General features: G+C 39.7%; 1 protein-coding gene across 2 annotated transcripts; it reads right to left on the bottom strand.

Moving 5' to 3' along the window:
- On the bottom strand, positions 1 to 25932 carry STT3A (STT3 oligosaccharyltransferase complex catalytic subunit A). 2 transcript variants are annotated; one of them, XM_037505550.1, is made up of 18 exons: positions 25851 to 25932; positions 23047 to 23173; positions 22032 to 22092; positions 19281 to 19402; positions 18750 to 18895; positions 16823 to 16913; positions 15615 to 15721; positions 15109 to 15273; positions 13291 to 13471; positions 12355 to 12510; positions 11207 to 11298; positions 9305 to 9460; positions 8867 to 9055; positions 7888 to 8004; positions 7670 to 7772; positions 1799 to 1987; positions 874 to 989; positions 1 to 268 (listed from the first exon to the last, which is right to left on the bottom strand). In XM_037505550.1, the coding sequence occupies exons 2-18, from the start codon at positions 23132 to 23134 to the stop codon at positions 230 to 232; spliced, it is 2118 nt and encodes a 705-aa protein (XP_037361447.1). In that variant the 5' UTR covers positions 23135 to 23173; positions 25851 to 25932; the 3' UTR covers positions 1 to 229. The 2 variants fall into 2 exon arrangements, with proteins under 2 accessions (XP_037361447.1, XP_037361448.1); XM_037505551.1 differs by lacking the exon at positions 25851 to 25932 and adding an exon at positions 25811 to 25833.

Genomic DNA, 25932 nt, shown 5'->3' with positions numbered 1-25932 from the left:
AAAAAAAATCCCCCCTTTAATTGACCAAAGTAAAGCCATGACATTTCATTTGGTAACCTGCTCAGAATTATAAAAATCATTCCATTTGGCCCAGCCCATAATGCCCAGAGCAAAACTTCCAGACAATTCTAATCCCATCGTGCTGTTCTTATAAACTGCATATTTAAAAAAGTCTTCAGCGTCCTAAATGTGGCGCGCTCAGTGCGAAGCATATAAATGGATGTAGTATTTATGTCCGTGACAAGCCTCGGTTATCCAGGTCCTTTACCTGCAATATAAAGATGTCAGTTAATATTTACAATCAGGTCAACTTTGGATAGCTTCTCTGAGCTGAGTTCCCCCAGGTGGGGAGAGATTATGTTGAGTTCTGCTGCCTGGTTTGACTTTGTGACTAAATGAGCACTGGTTAGACTAGCTATTCTGCTTAGCCTTTAGAAATACTTCTGTGAGGAACAGTATAAATGAGCTACCCTCTAAATATATCAAGGATTCTCAGTCATTTCCTAGAGATATAACACACTCCTACATGACTCTCTCTGCCATAAATTCTTCGGTGGGAGAGAAAATGTTTGAAAACACACATTTTCTTTTTCTCCCTCCCTATCCCCAGGCCCACCTCAAGCTTAATATCATCAAAAGAAATCAAATCCAGCCCCAATTGGGAAAATATCACTAGAACCACTACCAAACATGACAGCAGACTGGGGTGTCTACTCTCTAACAGCAATCTAAAATAAAAAGAATAAAATTCTGAGTGCATTGCAAGCTATTTTTCAGATATTCAGAATGTCCCTATTTTAGAAATATATGGCCTATTCTTAAGCATAAGCGCACACACACGAGTTGCTTCCTGACAGTGCAGCCTCTGCTCACCTTGTATATCCTCACTAGCCAATGTTCTGTGGTGTACGCTTCCTCCAGGACATCAAGCTCAAAGTCTTTGTTCCCAATCTCAGCATTCCGGACACGGTCAAAGCCTGGTGGACGTTCTAAAATGGGAGGAAAAGAGAAACACGTTTCTTTGTACAGTGCTGATGTCCTAAGGAAACAGTAAAACAATCTGGTAAATCATCTAATTGGAATGTTATTCCACTAACTGCAGTTTCTTTAGATAGCAAGGCTTGCAAAATAGAAAAGCAAATCAAATGTTACCCTAAAGTCCCTTCCAAGATGATGCTTAGCAGAGTTCATGGAGCTACTTTTCTAAGAGGTGGGGGCAGACGTCCAAGGCCCTCTATTCCTGAGAAGAGTCCCCCAGATGTCTCTGCAATATGCTAGGTAACATTTCCATGAATCAGAGTAGACTGTATCAGAAGCCAAAGAGCAGTATCTGTTTCAGAAATGGTCTCCAGTGCAGAACCAAGACTAAAACTAGGATATTCTCAAAGTATCAGAAGAATGTCCTTCATCTCACTCTACCAACCTCAATCCCTTCTCCACAGCAATACCTTCTAATGAGAGGCACTACAAGGTAATGATTTGTTCAAAGCAGAATTGAGAACCAGACTGCTTGAGTTTAATCTGACTCTGCTACTAGTTATGAGACTTTGGGCAGGTAAGTAATCTACCTGAACCTCCATTTCCTCATATATAAAATGTGATTAGTATTAATTAGTATCTACCTCCTGGGGTGAGAATTAAGAGAGATAGTAGTATTAAGAGAGATAGTATCTACCTCCTGGGGTGAGTTAACAGATGTAAAGCACTTAAGAGTAGTACCTGTAATATGTAAAACACTATCTCTGTGGGCTATCAACTGTTCTTACTTTTGTCACTAATGTTATCATGAATCACTCACTAGCTTCTGTGTAGACCTGTCCAAAGCGGTAGTAACACATCTTATACATGAGGCAGTTGAGCAGCACTGGAGAACCCTCACGGTCCACACGGAATTCCCCAGTTGGAGTATAATAATCATGCTCCTTGATATGTTTGCCGGTGTCTGTGCTTCCTCCAATCCGAACCATCCACAAAAATTTGTTGATATCTGGGGAAAAACAGGAAAAGAAAGAAGTGCTGTATTGCAAACATTGCTACAGCTAAATGACCGAATGAAAAGGTCATTATTTCTAAGGAAATCCCCCCAAAATATTTTTCATAGAGAAAAGTACCATTATAAAAATAGGAAAGACAATGTGTGGGCAAAACTTTTTCCTCAAAACATGTAACTTTTCCTATAGGCTATTGAACTTCTGAAATCCTATGGCCCACATTTAAACCATCATTGAAATTAGTTCCAGCTATTAGCTGGGACTGCGTTGTTGAGTACAGTAGCTACCAGCCACGTGAAGCTACTGATACTGGAAATGTTGCTGGTCTAAATTAAGATATGCTCTAAGTACAAAACACATACCACATTTGTAAGTCTTAGTTCACAAAGTGGATAAAATACCTTGGTTATATGTTACATTATATATATATATATATATATATATATATATATATATAGGTTCTGTTAAATAAAATTATTAAAATTCATTTCCTGTTTCTTTTTATTTATTTGGATATAGCTCATAGAAAAGTTAAATTGACATGTGATGGGCCTCCCCGGTGGCGCAGTGGTTGAGCGCTGGGTTGCAAAGCTGCACGCAGCCTCTGTGGCGCCGGTTCGATCCCTGGCTGCTCCCCGGCCACTGGAGGAGGGTCCCACATGGCGCGCAGACCTCTCCTGCCGCCCACTGCTCCCCTCGGCAGTGTACTTCGGTCCTTCTGCCTGCTCTGCTTCCCGCTCTGGTGAATTCTCTCACCCTCCCACGCTTCTGACTGTACCCAGTGCATGTATAAACAAACAAACAAACAAGCAAACAAATAAATAAATAAGCATGCCTCTATAAAAAAAAAAAAAAAAATTAAAAAAAAAACAAATTGACATGTGATTCCCATTATATTTTTATTGGACAGCAATGACCTAGGGAGTAGCAGTTTTACCAGAAAGGTAGAGAAGACATGAATATGTTCACTCTTGACCTATGGTGGCAAAGTTACCAAACTCCAAAGCATTTATCTGAGAAGTCAACATTTCCATGTCAAACACACTTACCACGTTTCATAAATACTGATACAACCACCAACTTAGGTTATCCATCTCTCTTAGAATATGTTCCTTTTTGTATTTCCTCCACAGGCTTTAGGGAAATGGATGTTTACTATAGAAAGTACCACTGATCTCCACTGCACTTACCACGAAGGGTTCCAGAGGTTATCACAGTGGTTAACACAGACTTTGGATCTAAACTTCCTGGGTTTGACTTCCAATCCTAGGTGGGTGACCTTGAGCTTACTAACCTCTGTCCTTTACTTTCCTCATCTGTCAAATGAGAAAAATGCCAGTATCTGCAATAATAGGGCTGCTATAGAATATTGTAATATAAAGCATTCAATGTATCTTTTGTCACATAGTATGTATTCATTAAATAATATCAGTATCCTCAAGTACTGTCTACATTGTTATCTTCACCTTACAAATAGAAAAATCTGAGGCATAGACACTTGCTTAGATAACACAACCAGAAGCAGAAAACAAAACCCAGTAACTCTATTACAGAGGACTGGTACTGCAGCTTTCTGGCAAGTTTACCTGAAGCAGAACCTGGCATGCTTTAAGAATGAAAGAGTGCACAGCAAAAGGAAAGATCCCTAATATGAAAAGGCAGCCTATGGAGTGGAAAAAAGTATTTGCAAGTCACACATCTGATTAGAAGGTAACATCTAAAATATATAAGAAACTCATAAATAATAACAAAACAAACCAAAAAAAATTAAAAATGGTCAAAGGATCTGAGTAAACGTTTTTTCCAAAGACAATATATAAACATCCAACAAATACATACTGTTCATCACTGACAGTCAGAAAAATGCAAATTAAAACCACAATAACATACCACCTCATGCATATTAGAATGACCATGATCAAAAAGATAAGAGATAACGAATGCTAGCTTGAAAATGGAGAAAAGGAAACCCTTGAGCATTGATGGTGGGACTATAAATTGGTACAGTCACTATAGAAAAACTGTATAGGCTCTGAAAAATTAAAATTAGAACTATCATTTGATCCAGTTATACCACTTCTGGGTATGTATGTGAAGGAAATGAAAGCACTATCCCAAAGACATATCTGCATCCCCATGTTCACTGCAGTATTATATACAATAGTCAATAATGAAAACAACCTTAAATAGTAATAGATGAACGGATAAAGAAAATGTGATGTGGTGTATCTACCTATCTATTCATTCATCCATCCATCCGCCCATCCATCCATCCATCCATCCATCACATTTGCTAAGTGAAATAAGGCATTAAGGTATTATGCTGAGTGAAATCAGATAAAGACAATTACTGCATGATCTCACTTGTATAGCACTGCATCATGCTATAGACACATATAAGGCATGTATTATGCAGTGAGTGAGAGAATTCAGAGGCAGAAGGACAAGTACACTGCTATCTCACTTGTATAGCACTGCATCATGCTATAGACACTTTTAAACTCTATGCTTAACAAGCTAGCAGTGTAGCTGATTCCACATAGAGATGTCTCTTAGAAGCACTGTGTTTAGCACTGTGCGGTTCATGTGTTCTCTTTTTATTAACAAATGTCAAAGTCAGAGCTATCCACATGACAGATTCCAAACAGTAACAATCTGTGACACTTGTGTAATCTGTCACTGAAACATTGTTTTTTACAAGGCTAGAGGTGTCAGATCCTTCAGCATCTGTAGTTTCTGTGAAACAGTGTATTGAGCACTGTGGATCACGTATTTACATAAAAGTACTGCATTCTTTAATGACATACAATTAAACTCAGTGTGAAAGAGAACAGAACTGTCCTCCTGAAATACTGTTTACAATAGGAATATTGATTACAAACTACAAACACTGGTATATGGACCTTGTACTTCTTTTCTAGTGACTATGTCGAAATTCTAGTTAATGACAGTTAATGGCAGTTTTAAAACATAGCTCTAAGAAAGCAGTCCTGAACATAACCCTTTAGAACATGTAACCATGCTGGGTGTGTACATGAATTTGATCTGATAAATCTCTGATTTTCACAATGTTTTTATTGTCCTATACAACTAATTTATAACTAAGATATAGTCTCTCCATCTTCATTAAAACATCTGCATTAACAGTACATTCATGTACAAATGAAAAGATTTTACTTAGACGTGTACATAAGGATGCAGAGTAGCTGAGAATTGCAGGCACCACTGGTACAAAGGTAAATTGGTACTACCACTTTAAGACTCTCTGCCAGGATATATTAAATAAAGCTAAGTAAACGCATTCTTTCTAAACTAGTAATTCCACTATTTGGTATACATGTTCACCAGAAGACATGTACAAGAATATCTCTAATAGCCATACACTGAACAGAGCACAAATAAACACTAACACTAAAATACAAGCACTGTCCACTATTCACACAATGGAGTCACTATACAACAAAGATAATGAAGAATGGTACTATTCACAACATGAATGACTCTTTCAAATAAAGTACTGACCAAAAGAGCATGAAACAAGAGTATATATTGTACTCCCCCATTGGTGTAAGATCAAAACCAGGTAAAATGTCACAGGTGTGTGCATATATATGTCAAAACATTTCAGGTTATAGATTTTCAATATGGGCAATCAATTATGCTTCAATAAATCTGTTTAACAAAACAAAAATGCCATTAGAAGCCAAGATAGTAGTCATCCCTGGGAGATGGGTAGAAATACTCTAAGAATTATATCTACATTTTCTGTTAAGCTTTAAGGAAAAGTTAACATTAAAAAATCTACATAACCAGGGCCTCCCTGGTGGCACAGGTGGTTGAAGGCAGTGCTGTGAAGCTGTCCACAGCCTCTGTAGTACTGGTTCGATCCCCGCCGGCAGTGGAGCAACCCACATGGTGCAGCAGACCTCTCCTGTCTCGCCTAATGCTCCCCTCAGCAGTGTATTTCCTTGGTCTGCCTGTTCTGTTCCCCACTCTGTCTCTGGTGAATCCTCTCACCCCCGACACCTCTGGCCTATACCCCAGTTCCTGTATGCATAAATAAATAAATCTTTGGAAAAAAAATCTACATAATCATTCATACATGGAATATAGAGAAACAAAACAACAGCTCGGATAAAACCGAGCAATAAAAAACTTAGAAATCTGACTATGGAATTGAGGCTACCAGAACGGGGAGGGGGTAAGGAAGGGGGCACAATGGACTTGGTGGTGGTGTGGTGACATGCATTTGAGGAGGTGTAGTCCTATGCCTCTGTGTCACATGGCTTATAATGAGGTAACCAATGTTACCAACTAAAAAAAAATCTGTATAATTAAGAACTCTTGACTATAATTAAGATCTCTTAGACTATTTCTTTTCAGACTTAATTACTTTCTCAAGTATCTCACATTCTAATTTTCCCAATAAAGACACATTCACTCCAGCAGATAATAAAAGGCTGACTAAATGATTACCAACAGTGGTAAAGGATAAGATTTCAAGCAACTAACCTTTTCTACCCCTCTCACCCATACATATTCATATATATATAAATACAGACACACACACACGTGTTCTATAGTACTTGAATATACTAATGAGAGAGAAATTCTCTGTGTGATTATGCACAATAGTGCTGGCGTGTGTGGAAGTCGAAGTCTGTGGACACACGTCCCCATCATCATTCTTTCTCTGCTTGTTCAACACACATGAAAAGCAGTGTTATTACTTTACACTTTAATATATACTGTCTGAGAACTTGTCAAGTTTATATCAGAAGCCAGAGATAATCTAATATATGAAAATCTTTAAGAAGCAGCTATATATTCAAAGAAAATTAAGATAGAAATGAGGTAAACATTAACTGCAGGAAAACAAATTATTCTAGATAAGAATTTGACCACAGTGTACTGGCTGACTCAGCAGCAAGTAATATTTACATAACCATGATTTTGAAAAAGTTATTTGAATTTAACTAAAAACTGGAGAAAAGTAAATGTGCTGAGAAGATGTAAGAAGGAAGGCAGGGTGGAGGACAATATGCCAGGAAGAACTAAATTCCTTCTCTATAATAAGAAGCGATGCAGTATATCTACAATGATCAATCAATGATCATATTATTTAGAAATATGAATGTGAGTATGAAGAAAACAACTGAAGAAAAACTGTTTCTGAGAATTGATGTTATAATGGGACTACCACTTTTTATTGTAAATCTTCAGAACTATTTAATTTTTTAAAGTACAAGTAGGGTTTTGTTTTAATTTTTAAAAGATTTTTAAGGCAAAGAACTAAATTTACATAATTCTTCTAAAAATACGGGTTTTCTAATAATCATACGGAACATGGAAACACGTGTTTCATATTCACATATAAATGTACCAAAAATACTTTAAGTTGGCAGAAGATTCTATATTTAAAAACACTGAATTGCAATTTCATTCCTAGAAGCCTTAGATTATTTGTTTTACTGGTTGTGGAACTACACTTTGTCTTTAGACAACAATAGCATGCCATACCTATTTGAAAATTATTTACATTTACATGCTACTTGTTGCCAAAAAATAAAACAACCAAATCTAAAATTACGAATCACTTAAGAACTTCGCCAAATAAGAAAATAGCAGATATTGGGGGGGGAAAAAAAAAGGACTGGAAACAGAATCAAGTACATTACCATCAGAGGAATACCCAGTAAGGCCTCCAAAAATGACCAGCACGTAGCTGACATCAAGCTCCCTCATGATCTCATAGGCTTTTTCTTCTGTGGATGCCATTGCCTAGAAAAATATACATGCATGTCTGAGAGCAAAATTCTAAGTCATGTGATCCCTCAAGAAAAGGTATTTCCCATTAGACACTGCACCAAACACTCAAATGATGCGTTCACCTCACCTGTCCTACTCGAGAAATGTGGGTATTATTCCATGTGTTATTGTCCACTAAAATCGTCCGATTTGCCATAGCTGTAATCTGGTAGCCATAATCCCACCATGACATGACCTTTGCATCCTGAAAGAAGAATGGGAAATGCTCACTGCCTCCAAAAATCAAATACTAGAGAAGGAGAAAGGCATCTGACAGGTAGTAAGGTGAACTGATAACTTCTTCACAAAAGAAAGCATGCCTAACCAGAAAATAAACCGTGGTACCTGATCCTAAATTTATATACAATCATGAAATCTCAGTGCAAATTATACAACCCAACATTCCCAATACTTTCATGCCAAATCATCTTACCCGAACAAACATAATGGGGTGGGAGGTGCAGGGGATTGTGCACTACTTCTAAAGAAATAGCCTTCTATTAAATAAAAAACACTTAATGATGACAAAAACCTGGTATAAAGGTGAGAGGGAAACAGAAATCACACAGTATGATGGATAAGGATTAAGAAATTCTTAAAGTCTTGACTCCTTAAGAATCTAAGTCAAAAGTGATATTCCCAATAGCTGTTGCAAAGGAAATCACTTCAGATTCTCCAAGGTATAAAATGTCAGATGTGATCAGAGGTAATCACTTTATGGAAGATCTGCATTTTTTCCTCATTTCTACTGGTAATTAATATCTGGTTTTTCTGCAACAAACCTTTATTATTTATTTGTAACTTTTTCTTCTTTTATAATTGGGATAGTCCACCAACACGATAAAATCATGATGTTGTCAATACAAGTGTCCAAGCAAAGTCTAGACAATCTCCAGTAAGGGTCACTACAGAAAAAATCCTGAATTGAGAGGTTGATCTTTAAGGCTCATTTAACACCAGGGTTGTATACTCCCAATTTCCCAGGTTTTCCCCACCCATCTAAAAGCTATAACCTCAAATGTCTCGCCCTTCCCTCTTTCCCCCAATGTGTTCTTCCAAATCTTCACCTCTGGAGTATTGTGACGGAGCCAATAGTATGCTTCTCTGAAGTCATCAAAAATGATCCTACTGCCATCCCCCCCACGGGCAGACAGCACAATAGAGGGAGAAGAGTAGGCTTCACTGGTCACCCAAGTTGAATGGAAGGTGTAGGTGATGAGAAAGAAAGCCATGACCAATATCATCCCACTTGCCACCTAAACAAGAAAGAAGAATGGTGCTGTAAATCAAATTGAATTTATACAACAGAACAGTTTCTTACAGTCAATAATACATATCAGAAGAACCAAGTCAGTCAGTGGTTGAGGCCATTCTGACCACTTATGATGGCATTCAACTTTACTCCTTCACTCTAAAAAAAATACATACATATTCACACATGCATGCACATGTGCAAACACAAACACAGTTTCCCAACTCTCTTCCTAGCATTACTGAATTCTTACTTCATTCTTAATAGGATAGGTAGAATCCTGTTGCTTCTTGTTCTTCTTGTCTGGACGACTTATATCCAGATTCTTCATATATGTGGATAGTACCTGGGAGACTCCAATGCCAGAAAGAATGCACATGACGGGCGCCAATACCAGCATTAGACGAACCTAAAACAGACAGGGTTAAGATCACATTCTAATCAGTGTTTTATTAATGACAGAGTCAACCTATTGGCAGATTGTGCCATCAATTTAGGGGTGTTCAACAAATACAATTTTTCAGTGAACCAAACAAATTTGAGCAGAAAATATTTGAGGACTTATTCAGTCATGCTGAGTCTTTCCCATATATACAGGAGGTACACATTATTATTAAACTACCTTGTGGCTTTTTCTCTTATCAAAAAAGAAAAAAAAACTTGACACAGTTACAGTAGAAGTAGGTATTTCTTAAACTTTTCAGTCACAGGTATGTATGTATGTGTGTCCTGAGTAACAGTATGATATTAAATGCATTTTTCAATATAACTCTTTAGCCTTTTCTCCCTCCCTCCTCCATCTTAACCCCTAAAATGCATTTCTTACTGGTGGTTTAGGATCAAAAAAGTGTTAGAAACTATTACCACAATATATAAAATCTCTCTTTTTTTTAATTGTTATCCCCCTTAGCACATTGAATTTATTTTTTTTTTAAGATTTATTTATTTATGCAGACAAGAACTGGGGTGCAGAGCCAGAGATGCGGGGTGAAGAGAGGATTCACCAGAGGCAGAGTGGGAAGCAGAACAGGCAGATCTACTGAAATACACTGCTGAGGGGAGCAGCGGGCGAGTCAGGAGAGGTCTGCTGCATCATGTGGATCACCTCCCTGGCCAGGTATTGAACTCATGCAGCAGTCTGGGGACAGCTTCATAGAGCTGTGACTTAACCCCTTGTACCACCAGGGAGGCCTCTCTCTCTTTTAACAACCTAGCCTGCAGCAGTCCTCCCAGGTCTTTCAGACAAAAAAAATCATCACCCTTTTCAATACATGCAGGAAAGAGGGAAAGAAACCGGCCCAGGCTCACTTTCTCTAATACACGTAAAAGTGTCTCTCTAACATAAGGTTAGAGAGACAGGAAACTTGGGTCTCACAATCAGAATGGATAAGTGCACCACACATACCTGAGAAGAATCAACAGTGAGCAGCTTTACAAGTTAGCCCCTCAATGCCCAGAGGGAAGCACATGCACAAGCATCATTACTTTCTAATTTCTTTTTTTTTTTTTTAAAGTTTTATTTATTTATACAAGCACTGGGTACAGTCAGGAGCGCGGGAGGGTGAGAGAATCCACCAGAGCCAAGGCCTCCCCGGTGGCACAGCGGTTAAGCGCTGGGTTGCAAGGCTGCCTGCAGCCTCTGCAGCGCCGGTTCGATATCCGGCTGCCGGGCGAGGGTCCCACATGGCGCACAGACCTCTCCTGCCGCTCGCTGCTCCCCTCAGCAATGTACTTCATCACTATGCCTGTTCTACTCTCTGCTCTGGCTCTGGTGAATTCTCTCACCCTCCCGTGCCTCTGACTGTAACCCAGTGCTTGTATAAATAAATAAATAAATCTTAAAAACAAAAAAAGAGAATCCACCATGGCCAGAGCGGGGAGCAGAACAGGCAGACTGATGAAATACACTGCTGAGGGGAGCAGTGGACGTGGCAGGAGAGGTCTGTGTGTCATGTGGGACCCTCGCAGTGGCCAGGGATCGAACTGGCGCTGTAGAGGCTGCAGGCAGCTTCACAGCCCAGCGCAATAACAGCTGCACCGGAGAGGTCTGCTTTCTAATTTCTTATAAGAGGGGGAAGTGGAGGGAAAGACGGAAGGGGAGAGCACCTCAGAGTTAGGGACAGAAAGGTTTGCTAGGACCAAGGGCATTCCTCACCATTACAGCTGAAAAGTACATGCTAGTCACACCATACATGATGATGAAGATCCGGGCATCAGACAGGTTGCTAAAGCAGTAATAGAGACCAACTACAAAGCAAAAGGAGAAAGAAATAAACAGCTGAACCTGAAAGCAGAACCCTAGAAGGGAAAGTATCGTCATTATATGGTTGAATGATTCCACACAAAGAACCCAGCCATTCCACTTCCAGTTTATCTTGAAAACATAATCAGAAATGTATGCAAAGATGCTTACAATAGCACTCTTTAAGAGAGTAAAACATCAGAAACCACCTAAATGTTCTACATTAAGGAGGTAGTTATAGCATAGTTATTATATAAAACATAATCCATCAATTAAAATACGGTTACAGGAGATTATGGACCATGTCTTTTTCCTTACACATCTCTGTTCTTAAAAAAAAAAAAACTAACAAATGATACAACTTATATATTGTTTCTCTAAAATAGTACTAAAAAACAGAAATTATGATTCTTCATGAAGAGGAAAAAAAAAATCAAGGGAAAAAACTGTATGATCTCAATTAATAAATAGCTGGGTGAATATACATCAAAATGTTAACAGCAACAGATGTGTGGGAGAACTGAAATTTTTAGTTTTTCACTTGTCTCTATTTTTCATAATAGATATTATTTCATAAGAAAAAAAGTTACCTTAATTAAAAAAAAAATAAGGAAGAAAACCCCTCTGGTAAGCCCACTGATAAATTCTAAAACATACCTGGGTTAGCTAGAAGTTAAGTTATATGAAGAGGTTTTACCAATCAGTCATGCCTATCCTCAAACTTCAGGGCTGCCAAATGGGAAGAAATCCAGAATGGGGTTGGAAAGGTGGGGAAGGGACACTAGCAGTACTCCAAAATAAATAAATAAATAAATTCTGAATACAAATTAGCATTGAATTTTAACTTATAACACAAATGAACAGGAAACTGTGAGGTTCTATGTAGAACTGTTTAACTTCTGACTTCTACTCTGCTTCAAATATTACAAATATATGCTTAGCCATCTTCTGTACTGCACAGGACAAGAAAGCAAAAAACATGGATGAGGGTAGTTTACTCAGTTTGAATCACATGATGATTTTTACAAGTACGGTCACTTCAGAACACAAAGCAGACTGACCTGGAAACATAAAGACGAGAAGCTGCAGGTCAAAATAGTACGAGGACCAAGTGGTAGGCTGATGCTCAGACACAGAGGCAATGATGGGGATGTTGTTCTTAGCATAAGAAGGATCCAGCAGTGAGTAGAAACGCCCCGTCCAGGGAGATATTTTTCCTGGCAGCAAAGAGGCAACAAACATTTCACAGTCACTCCTAAAACAAAGGAAAATCTGATCCTAAGTAATCACAAATTCCCAATTTAGTTAGATGTTCGAGAGAGAGGGACTAGGTTTTTGTTTAAATGCCATCAATTTCTTTGAAAATGTCATTCCTTCCTTTCTTTTAAACTTGATAATACTTTTGTCAGCACAGACAACAGAATAGTATCAGGCTGTATCTAGACTCAGAAGAAAGAAGGGAGTCCGCAGTGCACCCCAAAAGAGTTTAATATCAAATCTGGTCAAACCAAGGCCAAATTTATAAACTAAAACTATGTCCCTCAGTGCTGCTTTGAACTAGCCAATACAGAAACATGGGCAAAATCACATCAGCCTCTGAATAGTGGAGTGAGAAAAATGTGACATCCAATCATACTAACCAGCTATGGTTAAGTGCATGAAGGATTAGATGAGGCCACGTTATAGGTTATGGCAGGAAATGTTAGGATTGCTCCCACCCCATCAACAGGAGATGGGGGAAGAGATGGGAGAAGAGAAAAATTAGCAAGATACAGTCCTTCTACCAGATGTGATTCTTTTTAATATTAAAAGCTGCTTTAACATTTTTGCTATGCTGTATCCAAATATTGGGATGACACGTGAACTTTCTATGCTTGAAAAGTAAAGTGAAATAGAAGAAAAGAATGTTTTTCTATGGTCAGGAAATAACCACATTTCTAGAGTTCATTCTCTGCCCATATCCATTTGTATTTAATACTCAGAGTAGTAAGCCATACCTGTAAGCATGAGGAGAGCTCCCACCGTGAGAAGGACAAAGCCTACAAGGGAAATGACACTTCGGAAAAGAACTTCAAATTGCTGTGGATTCAACTTGCTGCGCAGATAATCCACAAAGGCATGGATCTGGCAGAGACCAAAGACCCCAAAGGCTGCCATGTGCTCTGATGATAGAACCGGCTGTAGGTGAAAGCATGTGAAGGACAATAATGTTAGAGAAATGAACGGGTCTAGCCTAGACCTGAATTATCCTGACTTAATTCAGACCAAAGGGTCAAGTAAGTTCCAATGCCACCAAGGAATTAGAACTAGTCTAGGAGAGGATATTAATTTCCCTCCCACGTTTTCCAAAGACTATATGGAGTCCCTTAATGCATAGCCTACATATTATCACACCTCTGGTCTTTGGTTCAGGCATTTCATTGGCCTGGATAGCAATTTTCTCCTTGTTTTTCCAAAATTTGCATTCACTGAAATGCTCATTATTTAAAACCCAAAGCAGATACCATTTTTCCTAATCTGCCAAACTGAAATTCATCAACTTCCCTCCATATCCTATAGTACTTTACATCTCTTCCATCACTTAAAAATTCTTTCCTTAGACCAATGGTTCTCAAATTCTAGTAGTATCATATTCCCAGGGGTTGGGGGGCAGTGCAGAAAGGCAGGTCACAGGGCAACCTGAAGGGATGGGTAAGAAGGGATGTTAAGACACAGGTTGCTGAGATCCACCTCCAGTTTCTGATTCAGCAGATCTCTAGTGAGAATTCAGAATTTGCATTTTTAACAAGTTCCTAGATGTTACTGGTCCAAGCACTATATTCCAGGACTACTGTACTACAGACTATAGACAGTTGCCACAAGACTGCACCTTTCTTAAGGACCAGGATCATATTTTTACTTTTTAAGCTTACGTTACAAGTTTAATAAATTTCTCAACAATTAGCAAATAGCATAAAGTAGATGCTCAGTGAAGATATACTTGCTGACCTCTGAATAAGGGCTCACTTTTATTTTTTTTTATTTATTTTTTTTTTTTATAGAGGCATGCTTTTTTTATTTATTTGTTTGCTGGTTTGTTTGTTTGTTTTGTTTATACAAGCACTGGGTTCAGTCAGAAACGCGGGAGGGTGAGAGAATTCACCAGAGCCAGAGCGGGGAGCAGAGCAGGCAGAAGGACCGAAGTACACTGCTGAGGGGAGCAGCGGGTGGCAGGAGAGGTCTGCGCGCCATGTGGGACCCTCCTCCGGTGGCCGGGGAGCAGCCGGGGATCGAACCGGCGCCGCAGAGGCCGCGCGCAGCTTCGCAACCCAGCGCTCAACTGCTGCGCCACCAGGGAGGCCCAATAAGGGCTCACTTTTATAAGAGGTTTACATGTGAAATCAAACACACCACATAATAGTTGTTTTTTAACTCTATGGACTAATGTAGTTAATAGGCTTATGTTTTGCTTGGGCCCCATTAAGAAGTTCAGGGGTCACTACTATTAAATAGGATCATTAGCAAGAAAAAAAAGGATGAGAAATAAAACTTTGATCACTTGATTAACTCAACCAAAATCCCCTCCTTCTCCCACAAGCCTAAGCCAAAGTAAATCATTTAATGTAAACTCCTTGGAGTAAATAGTAACACATTCCTAGGAGCAGACTTCAATGAACAATGATACTGTTGCTTCAGTTTACACAAGCAGTCTAAGGTCAGACCTGCGAATAAGTCTTCCCATCAAAATCCAAGATAAATGAATGACTCAGAAAAAGTCATTGGAGTGCTCAGAAAAAGTGAAAGAAGCTGAAAACCCCAATGAGACTAGGGCTCACCTGGAAACCCACAAAGGAGATCTGCATGGAAAGAATGGTGCCTAGGCAGTAAACAGTACAGTAGGCCACATAGATGCGGTGGGAGAAACGTCCTGTGAGCATGAGCACCAATACGTGGAGAGGAATCAAGTTGATCAGGAACACATAACCTCCCCAGGAAGAGACCTATGAGAGGATAAGACACACCAGTTTCTCTAAGCATTTCTACACAGACCACCAACACCACACCTAGGATAGCATCTCTTTACAGTAAAAATAAATTTTAAGACAAATGATTTTAAAAGTTTAAATAACCCATTTCTTTAAGTAGGAAAATCACACCCATTACTGCAATTCAATTCCTGGTTCACCAATAACTACTGCCATCAACATCCCAAAATAAGAGACAACAAAGATTTCTAGCCTCCAATGCATGGTATTAAAGCCCAAGAGTTACTTTCATTTTATATCAATTAACTCCAAAAGGTTTTCAGAGAGAGTTCTGGAAGAAAGGCATGCAAAGTTACCATGTAGAAGTAAGCAAGAGCACACTTGGCTGCCCAGTAGATGGAACCAGTCTTTACAGCTTTGATCCACATGTAGTAGGTGAGCAGCATACAAAAGATGGCAATGCCTGCAGAAAGAACAAAAATTCAATAAAAGGCCATGTTGGCATATTTAAGAATACTGTTGTGAAACAAACTGCCTGGATGGCTCAGATTTACTACCTACTAATAGTGTAATTTTAGACAAATTAGTGTGCCACTCTTTGTTTTCTGTAAAAAGGAGTCCATAGTAGTATCTATTTCATTTAAGTATGGTAAAGACAAATTTAATCATTGCAGATAAAATAGATGGAACAGTAGTGAGCAGACAACAGTCAATCCGTAAGTGTTGACTATTACTATTCTTTGCAGGCACTGAGTCCCCTGCTAGTATAGTCCTGAAGATATTCTGCTCTACCATGCACCTCGACATCTAACCACAGTTGGATAGTATGCCCTATTGTCCCTTTCCTCAATATTTCTACTGTAGCCCCCAACTTCAGGGCCTAGTTCAACCTCAAGTATTTCCAGAAAGCCTTCCTTGATCCCTAAATCTGAATTAATTTTTCTCTTCACTACATCCCCAAAGTACTCTGTTCATACTTCTCTCATAGCACATAATATTATCTGCCTGTCAGCTGTTACTTTTTTTTTTTTGGTTTGAATTTCTTTTTTAATAGATTATAGACCTACATAATTTTACTCATTATCTCTAATTGCTAAATTATGAACCAAAATCTTATTCATTACTAACAACATGTAACACTGTTTCCCCAACAACTTTTAACAAATATAAGTTGTATTATTATAGTTAAAAAATTATTATAGCTTTATTATAGTTAAGTCTATTCCTCCCAACCAGGAAAGTACTATTAAAACAATACCATTTAAAAAAAAAATTAAAAAAAAAAATAATAAAACAATACCATTTAACACTAAAAGTTAAATCTGTTTTTGCATTAAGAGATGAGCCAAAAGCAAGTGAGGAAAATTACCAGTTACCTTTTGAGAGTGATAAACAGAAAAGAATATAAGCCTGCCTGAGATCCTTCTGGTCCATTTCTAATCTTATTACTCAATATCATTTTTGCAATTGCAAAACAGATTCGAACCCAGATTTCACTGAACTTTTTGAAACTCTGTTGACTAATAAGATGAATAGATTCTTTTCAGCGTTTCAAAAGTCTTACCTTCATTATCATAAGACCCAGCCACAGATCGGGAGATATAACCAGGGACTACAGCAATCATGGCAGCAGCAAGAAGCCCAGCCCCTGCATCCTGTAAGCAAAGAGGGGGAATTGGAAGTTAATAGCCATACTTGTATGAGGGAGAAGACAAGAGCCACTAGCTCATTCTGTTTATAATGGGCCAAGAGAACAGTCCAACACTTTCCAAGGTAGTTGTGATGCTAGAAAGGCTAGAAATGCTCACAGTACAAGGAAGCTAGTAACTTCACAACCAATTTCCCATGATGATACCATGTCTGAAACTGATTATGCACACATATGCTAAGGACAGACAAATCATGTGAGCTGCCAGACATCAGACATTGTTCAAAATGGACTGTTAGGCTGGAGAGCTCCCAGGCTTATGAGTCTCAAACCCGAACAGTATCTGCACCCAGGAACACCAGTCACACCTCCAAAAGCTATGCAAGGACATTCAATGGAAGTAAATTAGTAGTTAAACTAAAAAGCCGACAAAGATAGAAGATGCCAGAATTTAGACAATAAAGTTGGACTATCGACACAGGACATCTGTGAGCTCAGGAGAAAGGAGTAACAAAACATAACCCACATTCCAAAAGAGCAAAGGTTTGTCTGTTGTTAAGAGTCAGATTTGGAACAAGGGTAACAAGGAGAAGGATGAAAAGGTTTCCAAACTAAACTCAAGTTTCCCAAGCCCTCATACTAGTTTATCACTTCTCAGCTATCTCCCCAACAGCACAGCCACAAACTAAGAATAATGTCAGGGAACCAGCATCAGCTATGCAGAAACCTGGAGAGTCATTATTGTGGCGCTTACTACAAAAGCCAAGTAGTTAAAGATTTTAAAGTATACATCAAAAAAAAAAAAAAATCAAAAATAATTGCACGTGACCATTTCTAGAAGAACTAACCAATTTGGAACAGTGCTTATGGTCACTTTTCCTCTCCCTTAGTCATGCGAATTTCAAAATCTAAACCTCGCCATTTACATTTAAATGTTTTTCCCTTCTTTATGCAGCAATTCAGATTTGAACTTCAGGGCCTCCCCGTGGCGCAGCGGTTGAGCACTGGGTTGCGACTGCCCGCAGCCTCTGCAGCGCCGGTTCGATCCCCTGCTGCTCCCCGGCCACCAGAGGAGGGTCCCACGTGGCGCACAGACCTCTCCTGCTGCCCGCTGCTCCCCTCAGCAGTATACTTCGGTCCTCTGCCTGCTCTGCTCCCCGCTCTGGCTCTGGTGAATTCTCTCGCCCTCCCGCGCTTCTGACTATACCCAGTGCTTGTATAAATAAATAAATAAATCTTAAAAAAAAAAAAGGAAGAAAGAGAAGAAACCCTAAAAAAAAAAAAGAAAGATTTGAACTTCAAACATTCTCTCTCTTAAAAGTACAAATAGCAACATGGATGGCGCTGGAAGGGATCATGCTCAGCAAAATAAGCCAGAAAAAAAAAGGAAAATACCAGATGGTCTCACTCATAGCAGGAATCTAGAAAACTTAAATAAGGGCCCAGGAAAAAGAATAACTATAAGAAAGAAAATAAAATGTATTTAAAAAAAAAAGAAAATATCAAAATCAACAAATAACTATGAACAAGAGACACTCTACGGGGGTTGGGGGTGGGGGTGGGGAAAGGAGGGCTTGGGGTAAAAATAAAGGGGTTGTAATTGTATGGGGAATATAAAAATAAAATTTAAATTAAAAAAAGAAAGTACAAATAACTGTTAATGCTAAGAAACCACATATTCTAGGGACAAGCTGGAATGAACCCAATTCCACCCAGTAAAAGCTGTCTTTAGCCTCTGGCTCCTCCTCTGCCCTTCCAAAGCTCAGTCCCCCGCCCGTCAGTATTTAGTAGAGAGGTTCAACAACATTCATTCCCAAGTGTCCTGTCACCCAAAATCCTTCACCTTGAGCTCTTTGGTAAGGTGGTACGTGACGATGGTGGTGAAGGAAGAGAAGAGAGGGGCCAGGAACACACAGACATTCCGAATGTCGATGGTGATGTGGAAAAAATGGAGTACATGGTAGATTGCAGCAGAGGTGATCATCAAGCCTGCAACAGAAAGAAGAAACCCTGTTAGGTTATCCCAGCAGCATGAAGAAATGAAAGAAAGGAGAAAGGGTAACCCATGTACCAATATAGTGACAAAACAGGTCCTGGACAAACCACCAGATCCTAACCAGAATACTATACTATAACAACTGTAGTAGCACTATACATTTCTCTGTAAGGATTCAATCAGAAGTCCAGACTATGAAAAACCACCTACCCCCACAATTCACACATGTTCTCCTATGTGAGATCCACTTTTAGGGATCTGTCATCAGAATGAAATTACAAGTGTCACAAATGAAGATAATTAGAAATAAAAGATACTGTTCCATAACATGGAAACACCTTAGTTCTATAGAAAAAAAAAAAATCCTGTTCATCTCACCTGGGTAAATTGTTCCTCCAATGATTCGCCCCAAAGGGTACCAGGCCCGGTCATCGAACCAATTATGGAATTTATAAAAACCCTCCTCAGCCAGGAACCGGGTAGTCCGATAATTAAAATACCTATAGCAAGACAGAAAAGCTCTGTGTCTCTTCCTCTTCATTCTCAAATACTTATACGAATTTGCAGTGAACTTTGTTCCTCAGGTTACACCACAGAGGAACTTATCATTGCTCCAATAAATGTCAGTTTGGTATAAAAAATTATACCAAACATGGAAATAATTTTATATTAACATAAATCTCATTTCTAGCTCCACACTTGTCTCAATGAAAGCACTGCTTCCTTCATAAAGAAACAAACACTGTAATAAAACACTCAAATAGATATGTAGTAGCCATTTACCAAAAGTCAGGAAATTCAAGTATCTAAGACAGGAGAGAGGAAATGTGGGCACCAATAAATGTTGGGTCTTTCCAAGTGACAGATATGTACAGAAGAGTATTTCTATACTACACACAAGGATACATGGGTAACATCAAGTGATGAGCACCTCCAAAGATACTGGTTTAACACCATACACAGGATGAAAAATTTTAACCTATTCTACAACACAAATTCCTTATTGAGTATTTAAATTTGTAATGAGGTCTGTTCACGTTGTTATTTAAAATAACTGTGAGTGCCACCTAGTAGTAACACAAAACTAGATTGTATAAAAAATTGATATAAAATAGTTGCACATGAAAAGACAGTTCTTGAGGTCCAAGCTATGTAACCTCTTAAGTTTCTTGTTTAAAAAGAAATGAGGCAGGGAAATGAGGGCTTGAGGTAAAAATAAGGGGGTTGTAATTGTATGGGGAATATAAAAATAAAATTTAAATTTAAAAAAAAGAGGCAAAAAAAATAAAATAAAAAAATAAAAAGAAATGAGGCGAAAAGGGCAATATGTATATATGTATGTGAATATATGTGTATATATACATATATATGTAAAAACATAAAAAATTTAATCAAATAAAAGCAATTGTTTAGTTATCAAAGATAAATCATGACTAGCCATCTTTCCTGCCCACCACTCTAACCCTATTTCTTCCTTGGTCAGTCAAGTTTTAGCAGTTAATGAGATAGAAGAAGCAGATGGCAGAAATCTCTCTGTCCTGTTTGTCACTGATGGAAGTTATTTTGGTAACCGTCAAAGACAGAAGGGATGAGGGTAGCAGGAAGTCAACATATGTCAAAATTGTGTTCTTTACTTAATAGGAGGAGAGGCAAAGATAGAGGAGGTCTAAGTTAGTGGAAAATAGGTCTGGACTGGGCCTCAGTTTCCTGATTTGCAAAAATAAATGTCAAATCACTACCTTCACAGTCATTCCACAGCAGTATGAATACAAAGCAAATATTTTCACCTGCCTTGACCATCCTACCTCAGTGCTCATCTAGATGCCCTGAGCAAAAGCCCTGAGAGACTGCCAGTCAAGAAACAAAAGGATGTACATTTCCTTATTCCTGAGAAAAAATATAATTTGGGAGACCCCAAAGAAAGTATTTGTCGGCCTCCAAATATTTGCTTGCAACTATCTGCACAAAACAAAATGGCAAAGTTGCAAATATATGCAGGTTTTAAACTTTTGAGTCACTGCTCCATAAGCCAACTATGCTATTTTTAAGCTATCAGTGATACTTCAAGAACTCATAATTCTGGCTCTCCAGATTTTTCATAAACCTTGACTTCAGGCAATTTAACAATGACTCCAGTGTCTTGAGTCAAACCTAGATTCAAATCTTGGCTCCTTCTCTCACTAAACATGCAATCTTTCATAACCTATTCTCATCTGCAAAAAGAAGATAACAGAACCACCATTTCATTGCATTCTTATAAGGATTTAGAGATAATGTGAGAAACAGTTCTTGGAACAAAACAAATATTCAGTAAATGTCTTTACCGATTATTATCTAATAAATAAAATCCTTAATCAAACATAGTTTTAAGATTTTGATTTCCTCAATGCCTTCGGACTAAACTAGTAACCCATTTTCCATCACATAAATTGTTAAATAGGGAGAAAAAATGTCATAGATCTCAGGCTTATGAACTGTAATTTTCTTTTGAGCCTCAAACAAATACCAGGCCAGTTTCCCTCAATTTATGGCACTAACTTTTAAGCAAGAGGGGAAGCAAGATATCTCTTAGCTTGGCCAGATCGTAAGTGGTAGGCAGGTGCACCAGCAGTGCCTCTCATATTTTCTATAACTTGAGAAACTCACTGGGTTAATTCCAACAGATCAAAGGGAGATAACTGGGCCTCCCCGGTGGCGCAGCGGTTGAGCCCTGGGTTGTGAAGCTGCCCGCGCAGCCTCTGCAGTGCTGGTTCGATCCCCGGCTGCTCCCCGGCCACCGGAGGAGGGTCCCACATGGCGCGCAGACCTCTCCTGCCGCCCGCTGCTCCCCTCAGCAGTGTACTTCAGTCCTTCTGCCTGCTCTGCTCCCCGCTCTGGCTCTGGTGAATTCTCTCACCCTCCCGTGCTTCTGACTGTACCCAGTGCTTGTATAAATAAATTTAAAAAATAAATCTTTAAAAAAAAAAACAAACAAAGGGAGATAACTGTCTACTTTAGAAAACTTGAGGGTTTTTTCCTCATAAATGTACAGAAAGTATATTCCCATCACTGAGAGGTAGTTTTGAGTTTAAATCTGAAACCTAAGAAAAATGAAGGTTTCCCAAAGGAAATACCAAACCAAGCACTCACGGATCAAATTCATGGATGACACTTTCAAATCTCAGGACAGCAAAGAGACGAGTGGAAAAAGCTGCAAACACCAAGGAGTTATTATATTAGTGATAATATGCCATGAAAACTAATAGTAGACAGCTAGCAGCACTATAGAAACAATAGTATTAGTGGCCTCCCTGGTGGCGCAAGGGGTTGTCACAGCACAATGAGCTCTTGTATCCACAACTACTGCAGCACAAATTTGAACCCCAGCCAGAGAGCTGACCCACACAGCACAGCAGACCTCTCCTGTCTTGCCTACTGATCCCCTTGGCAGCGTATTTCAGTACATCTGCCTGTTTTGTTCCCCATTATGTCTCTGGTGAATCCTCCCACCCTCTCCAACACCTCTGCCCTATACCCCAGTTCTTATATGCATAAACAAATCTTTAAAAAAAAAAAAAAGAAATAACAGTATTATACAGCGTAGAGATCAAAAGAAATATAAAATAATGCCAGAAAAAAGTATTTCTTCATCCCTCCAGGAGAAACAAGAGAAGTTCACATTTCCCTGACAATGACAGCTGTATTCCCACTTAGGTAGGACACATTTATATTGGTTTACCTTCCCTCCTGATAATTAACCTCAACTTTGGGGGAAACCAAAAGATAAGGCAATCAAGATTATACTTATGATTCATGAGGAATAGAAAACCTAAAAAGCAGAGTAAATTCTGAAGAGACTTTCAAAAATATTAAGCTGGGCAAAATTGTCTTTTACAAAATTCAGTATCCAAGAATTCCCAGTTATCTAAAATGGAACTAGCACAGCATGCTTCCTGTTCTTTCCCAGGTGATCACTATTCTTGGTTTTTATGTTCCATGTGTTTCTTTGTTTGTCTTCCTAAAATTACACTGATGGGGAATAGCAAAATTGAACATATTACAATCTGCTAGAAAGAATGTGACAACATTAGAAAGCCATTCTTGATTTTTTTCAAGATTTTCTTCTTATATCCCCAAAGAACAAGAGGTCCACAGGTATACTCACATAACACAGCAGCCATTGACAGAATGAGCAGTTTCAGAAGTGTGTCCTGCTTCTCATAGGACAACCTCAAAAATCCCAGCTTAGTCATCTTGACATCAATGGGTGGCAACAGATGACAGGCAAATAGCTAAAATGGAAAAGTTAAGACCATAGGATATTAAACATCTTCATTGTACCTAATTCATATTCATATTTTATAAAGACAAAGAATCACAAAGGAAACATGAGTTGGCTAGCAAACAGACCAGAGAGAGTCAGGCTAAGGGTCAAATATGAAGTATGATCTCCAGACAAGGAAAAAGGCACAAGTCAGGTCTATGTGTCAAGACTAAAAGATAATTAGACTATAGCATGATAATTGTATTTATCACCCCCTCCTAGCTAACAAGTACACAAGCACAACTGTCAACAGTATGATACAATAGGAGTAAAGAGGGAAAACAGGACTATATAGAGTGGGGGTGGGGGAAGGGTTGGCTGGGGATATGCAAAGAAAACGGGAAAGACTGGAGAGAGAAAAAAATAATGAAATGGAGAAAGCGTTCAAGAAAGGGCAGCAAGTTTGAAAGAAAGCAAGGAGTGAATACTGAGTACAGAAGTGAAAGTAGAAAGAAAAGAAATAGAAGTCATGACTTAATCAGTACACTTTACAGCCCTAATTTTCAGCTTCAACTGACTGCCTACAAGATTTTTCTTGTTCCAGATCTCAAAAGGGTTCAGGTCACTTAAAAAGCATGATTGATTACTAATGCAGGTACAGTGATGCACATACACAAGCAAACAGATCATTGTACTTTCAACCCCATAAATCACACTACTGCTCAGATCTAGAGCCGCTTCCATTGAGCTATCTCAAGGAATCTCTATATTTGACACTGCTGGTGTAAGGCACTGATCCCAGAGACAGCACATGGAATCAGATGACAGTCTGAAGGGAAAAACTTAAGGGGTAAAAAGATTTAAAATGATGTTGAGGGGAGCTGTCTGTAGACCATTCAAAATGGAGACTACTTGATGGCAAGATTTATTAGCTCTAAGTTCCCATGGGAGGTTAATTTTTTCAGTATAATACAGTACTTTCTTCTTAAACCAAATCCTGGTCAAGAACCAAGTAACAGGACCTCCCTGGTGGCGCAAGGAGTTAAGAGGCAACCTATGAAGCTATCCGCGGCCACTGCAGCACGAGTTCCATCCGCTGCCAGGGAGCTACCCACACGGTGCAGCAGACCTCTCCTGTCTCACCCACTGTTTCCCTCAGCAGTTGTATTTCAGTCTGCCTGCTTTGTTCCCCACTCTGTCTCTGATGAGTCCTCTTACCTCCCTCCCCCCAACACACATACTTCTGGCCTGTACCCTAGCTCTTGTATGCATAAATAAATAAATCTTTAAAAAAAAAAAAAAGAACCAAGTAATAAAGTATACACAACACTGTTTAAGACTGCAGGGGGTGGAAAGGAAACTTCATTAGTCCTTATTTTTTTTTTCCCCCACTGTTACTGGAGGGTGAATAAAAAGGGGAAAAATTAACACTGGAGGGCCTCCCCGGTGGCGCAGCGGTTGAGCGCTGGGTTGCGAAGCTGCCCGCGGCCTCTGCCGCGCCAGTTCGATCCCCGGCTGCTCCCCGGCCACCGGAGGAGGGTCCCACATGGCGCGCAGACCCCTCCTGCCGCCCGCTGCTCCCCTCAGCAGTGTCCTTCGGTCCTTCTGCCTGCTCTGCTCCCCGCTCTGGCTCTGGTGAATTCTCTCACCCTCCCGCGCTTCTGACTGTACCCAGTGCATGTATAAACAAAACAAACAAACAAACAAACCAGCAAACAAATAAATAAAGCATGCCTCTATAAAAAAAAAAAAAAAATTAACACTGGACTAGATGGAAGGCATTAAGAACCATACATTCCTAGCTCCAACACTGAGCTGTCAAGCATCTTTTCTATAATAACTGTCCCAGGAGAGCAATTTAACTGTGTTTTTAATTATAATCCCAAAGGAAAATCTTATCCTGCAGTAAAAAATAAACACCTAACTCCAGGAAGCCAACAGTCCTGCCACATCCCTCAGGTTTCTGCTTGTTCTCTGGAATGTCTGTAACAGAAAAACTTACCACCACTAAGTTAACATGAGCCACACACCCAGGAGAGTAAGCACAGGAAATCAGAGGACTAGTACCTCTACCTGAAAACTGAGTAAAGGAGCTACGAGTAACTGAAGGCAGGATCTCAAGACAGGTTTCATGGCGTGCTCGCTGATCTTTCTCGCACAACATAAAGGCACACACTTTCCTTAACGCACTCGGCAGCAGCACACCTCAACTGTGCCTGCAAACTGGTATCCTAGTCCCACCTTAGTTCTCGTTTCCAAGACGGCAACTTCCCCATCCCAATTTGCCCACACACATCCCCACAGCCTCTCACATTCCTTTTCTCCCCTCCACTCACCCCCTCCCCTCGCTTCTGCTCTTCCAGTAGGTCCCACCTTCGTCTCCCACCTTCCCATAACTCAACACCCCCACCACAACCCACCGCAGGTCACCCCGCCACCTCACCCCACCCCAGACGCTCTCCTTTCCAGGACCAGCCTGCAGCACCCAATCTCCCCTCTGGCCTAGGCGCATGCCCCTTCCCGGGCCATCACATCCTCCTTTTCCAGGATGTCCCCACGCCACGCCCCACGCCCCCTCATTTACGAGACCCGAGGCGCTGACCCTCCCCCTCGAAAACCCGACCTCCTGCACTTCGTTCAGTCCCCCTAGCACTCTGGACTGCACCTGCCACTAATGCTCACGTCCTAGCCTAAGGCCTTCTCACCTGGACGGAGCTCCTGGGCAATCCGCTCGGCTCCCTCTGCCATCCGTTCAGCGGCGCACCCAACCCTGATAGTGGCCGTCCG

The sequence above is a fragment of the Talpa occidentalis genome, unplaced genomic scaffold, assembly GCF_014898055.3.
Source record: "Talpa occidentalis isolate TD23 unplaced genomic scaffold, MPIMG_talOcc4v2.1 talOcc4.12, whole genome shotgun sequence".
Taxonomy (NCBI): Eukaryota; Metazoa; Chordata; class Mammalia; order Eulipotyphla; family Talpidae; genus Talpa; species Talpa occidentalis.
The sequence above is the reverse complement of the archived record's forward strand: the minus strand, read 5'-3'. Positions and strand labels throughout refer to the sequence as shown.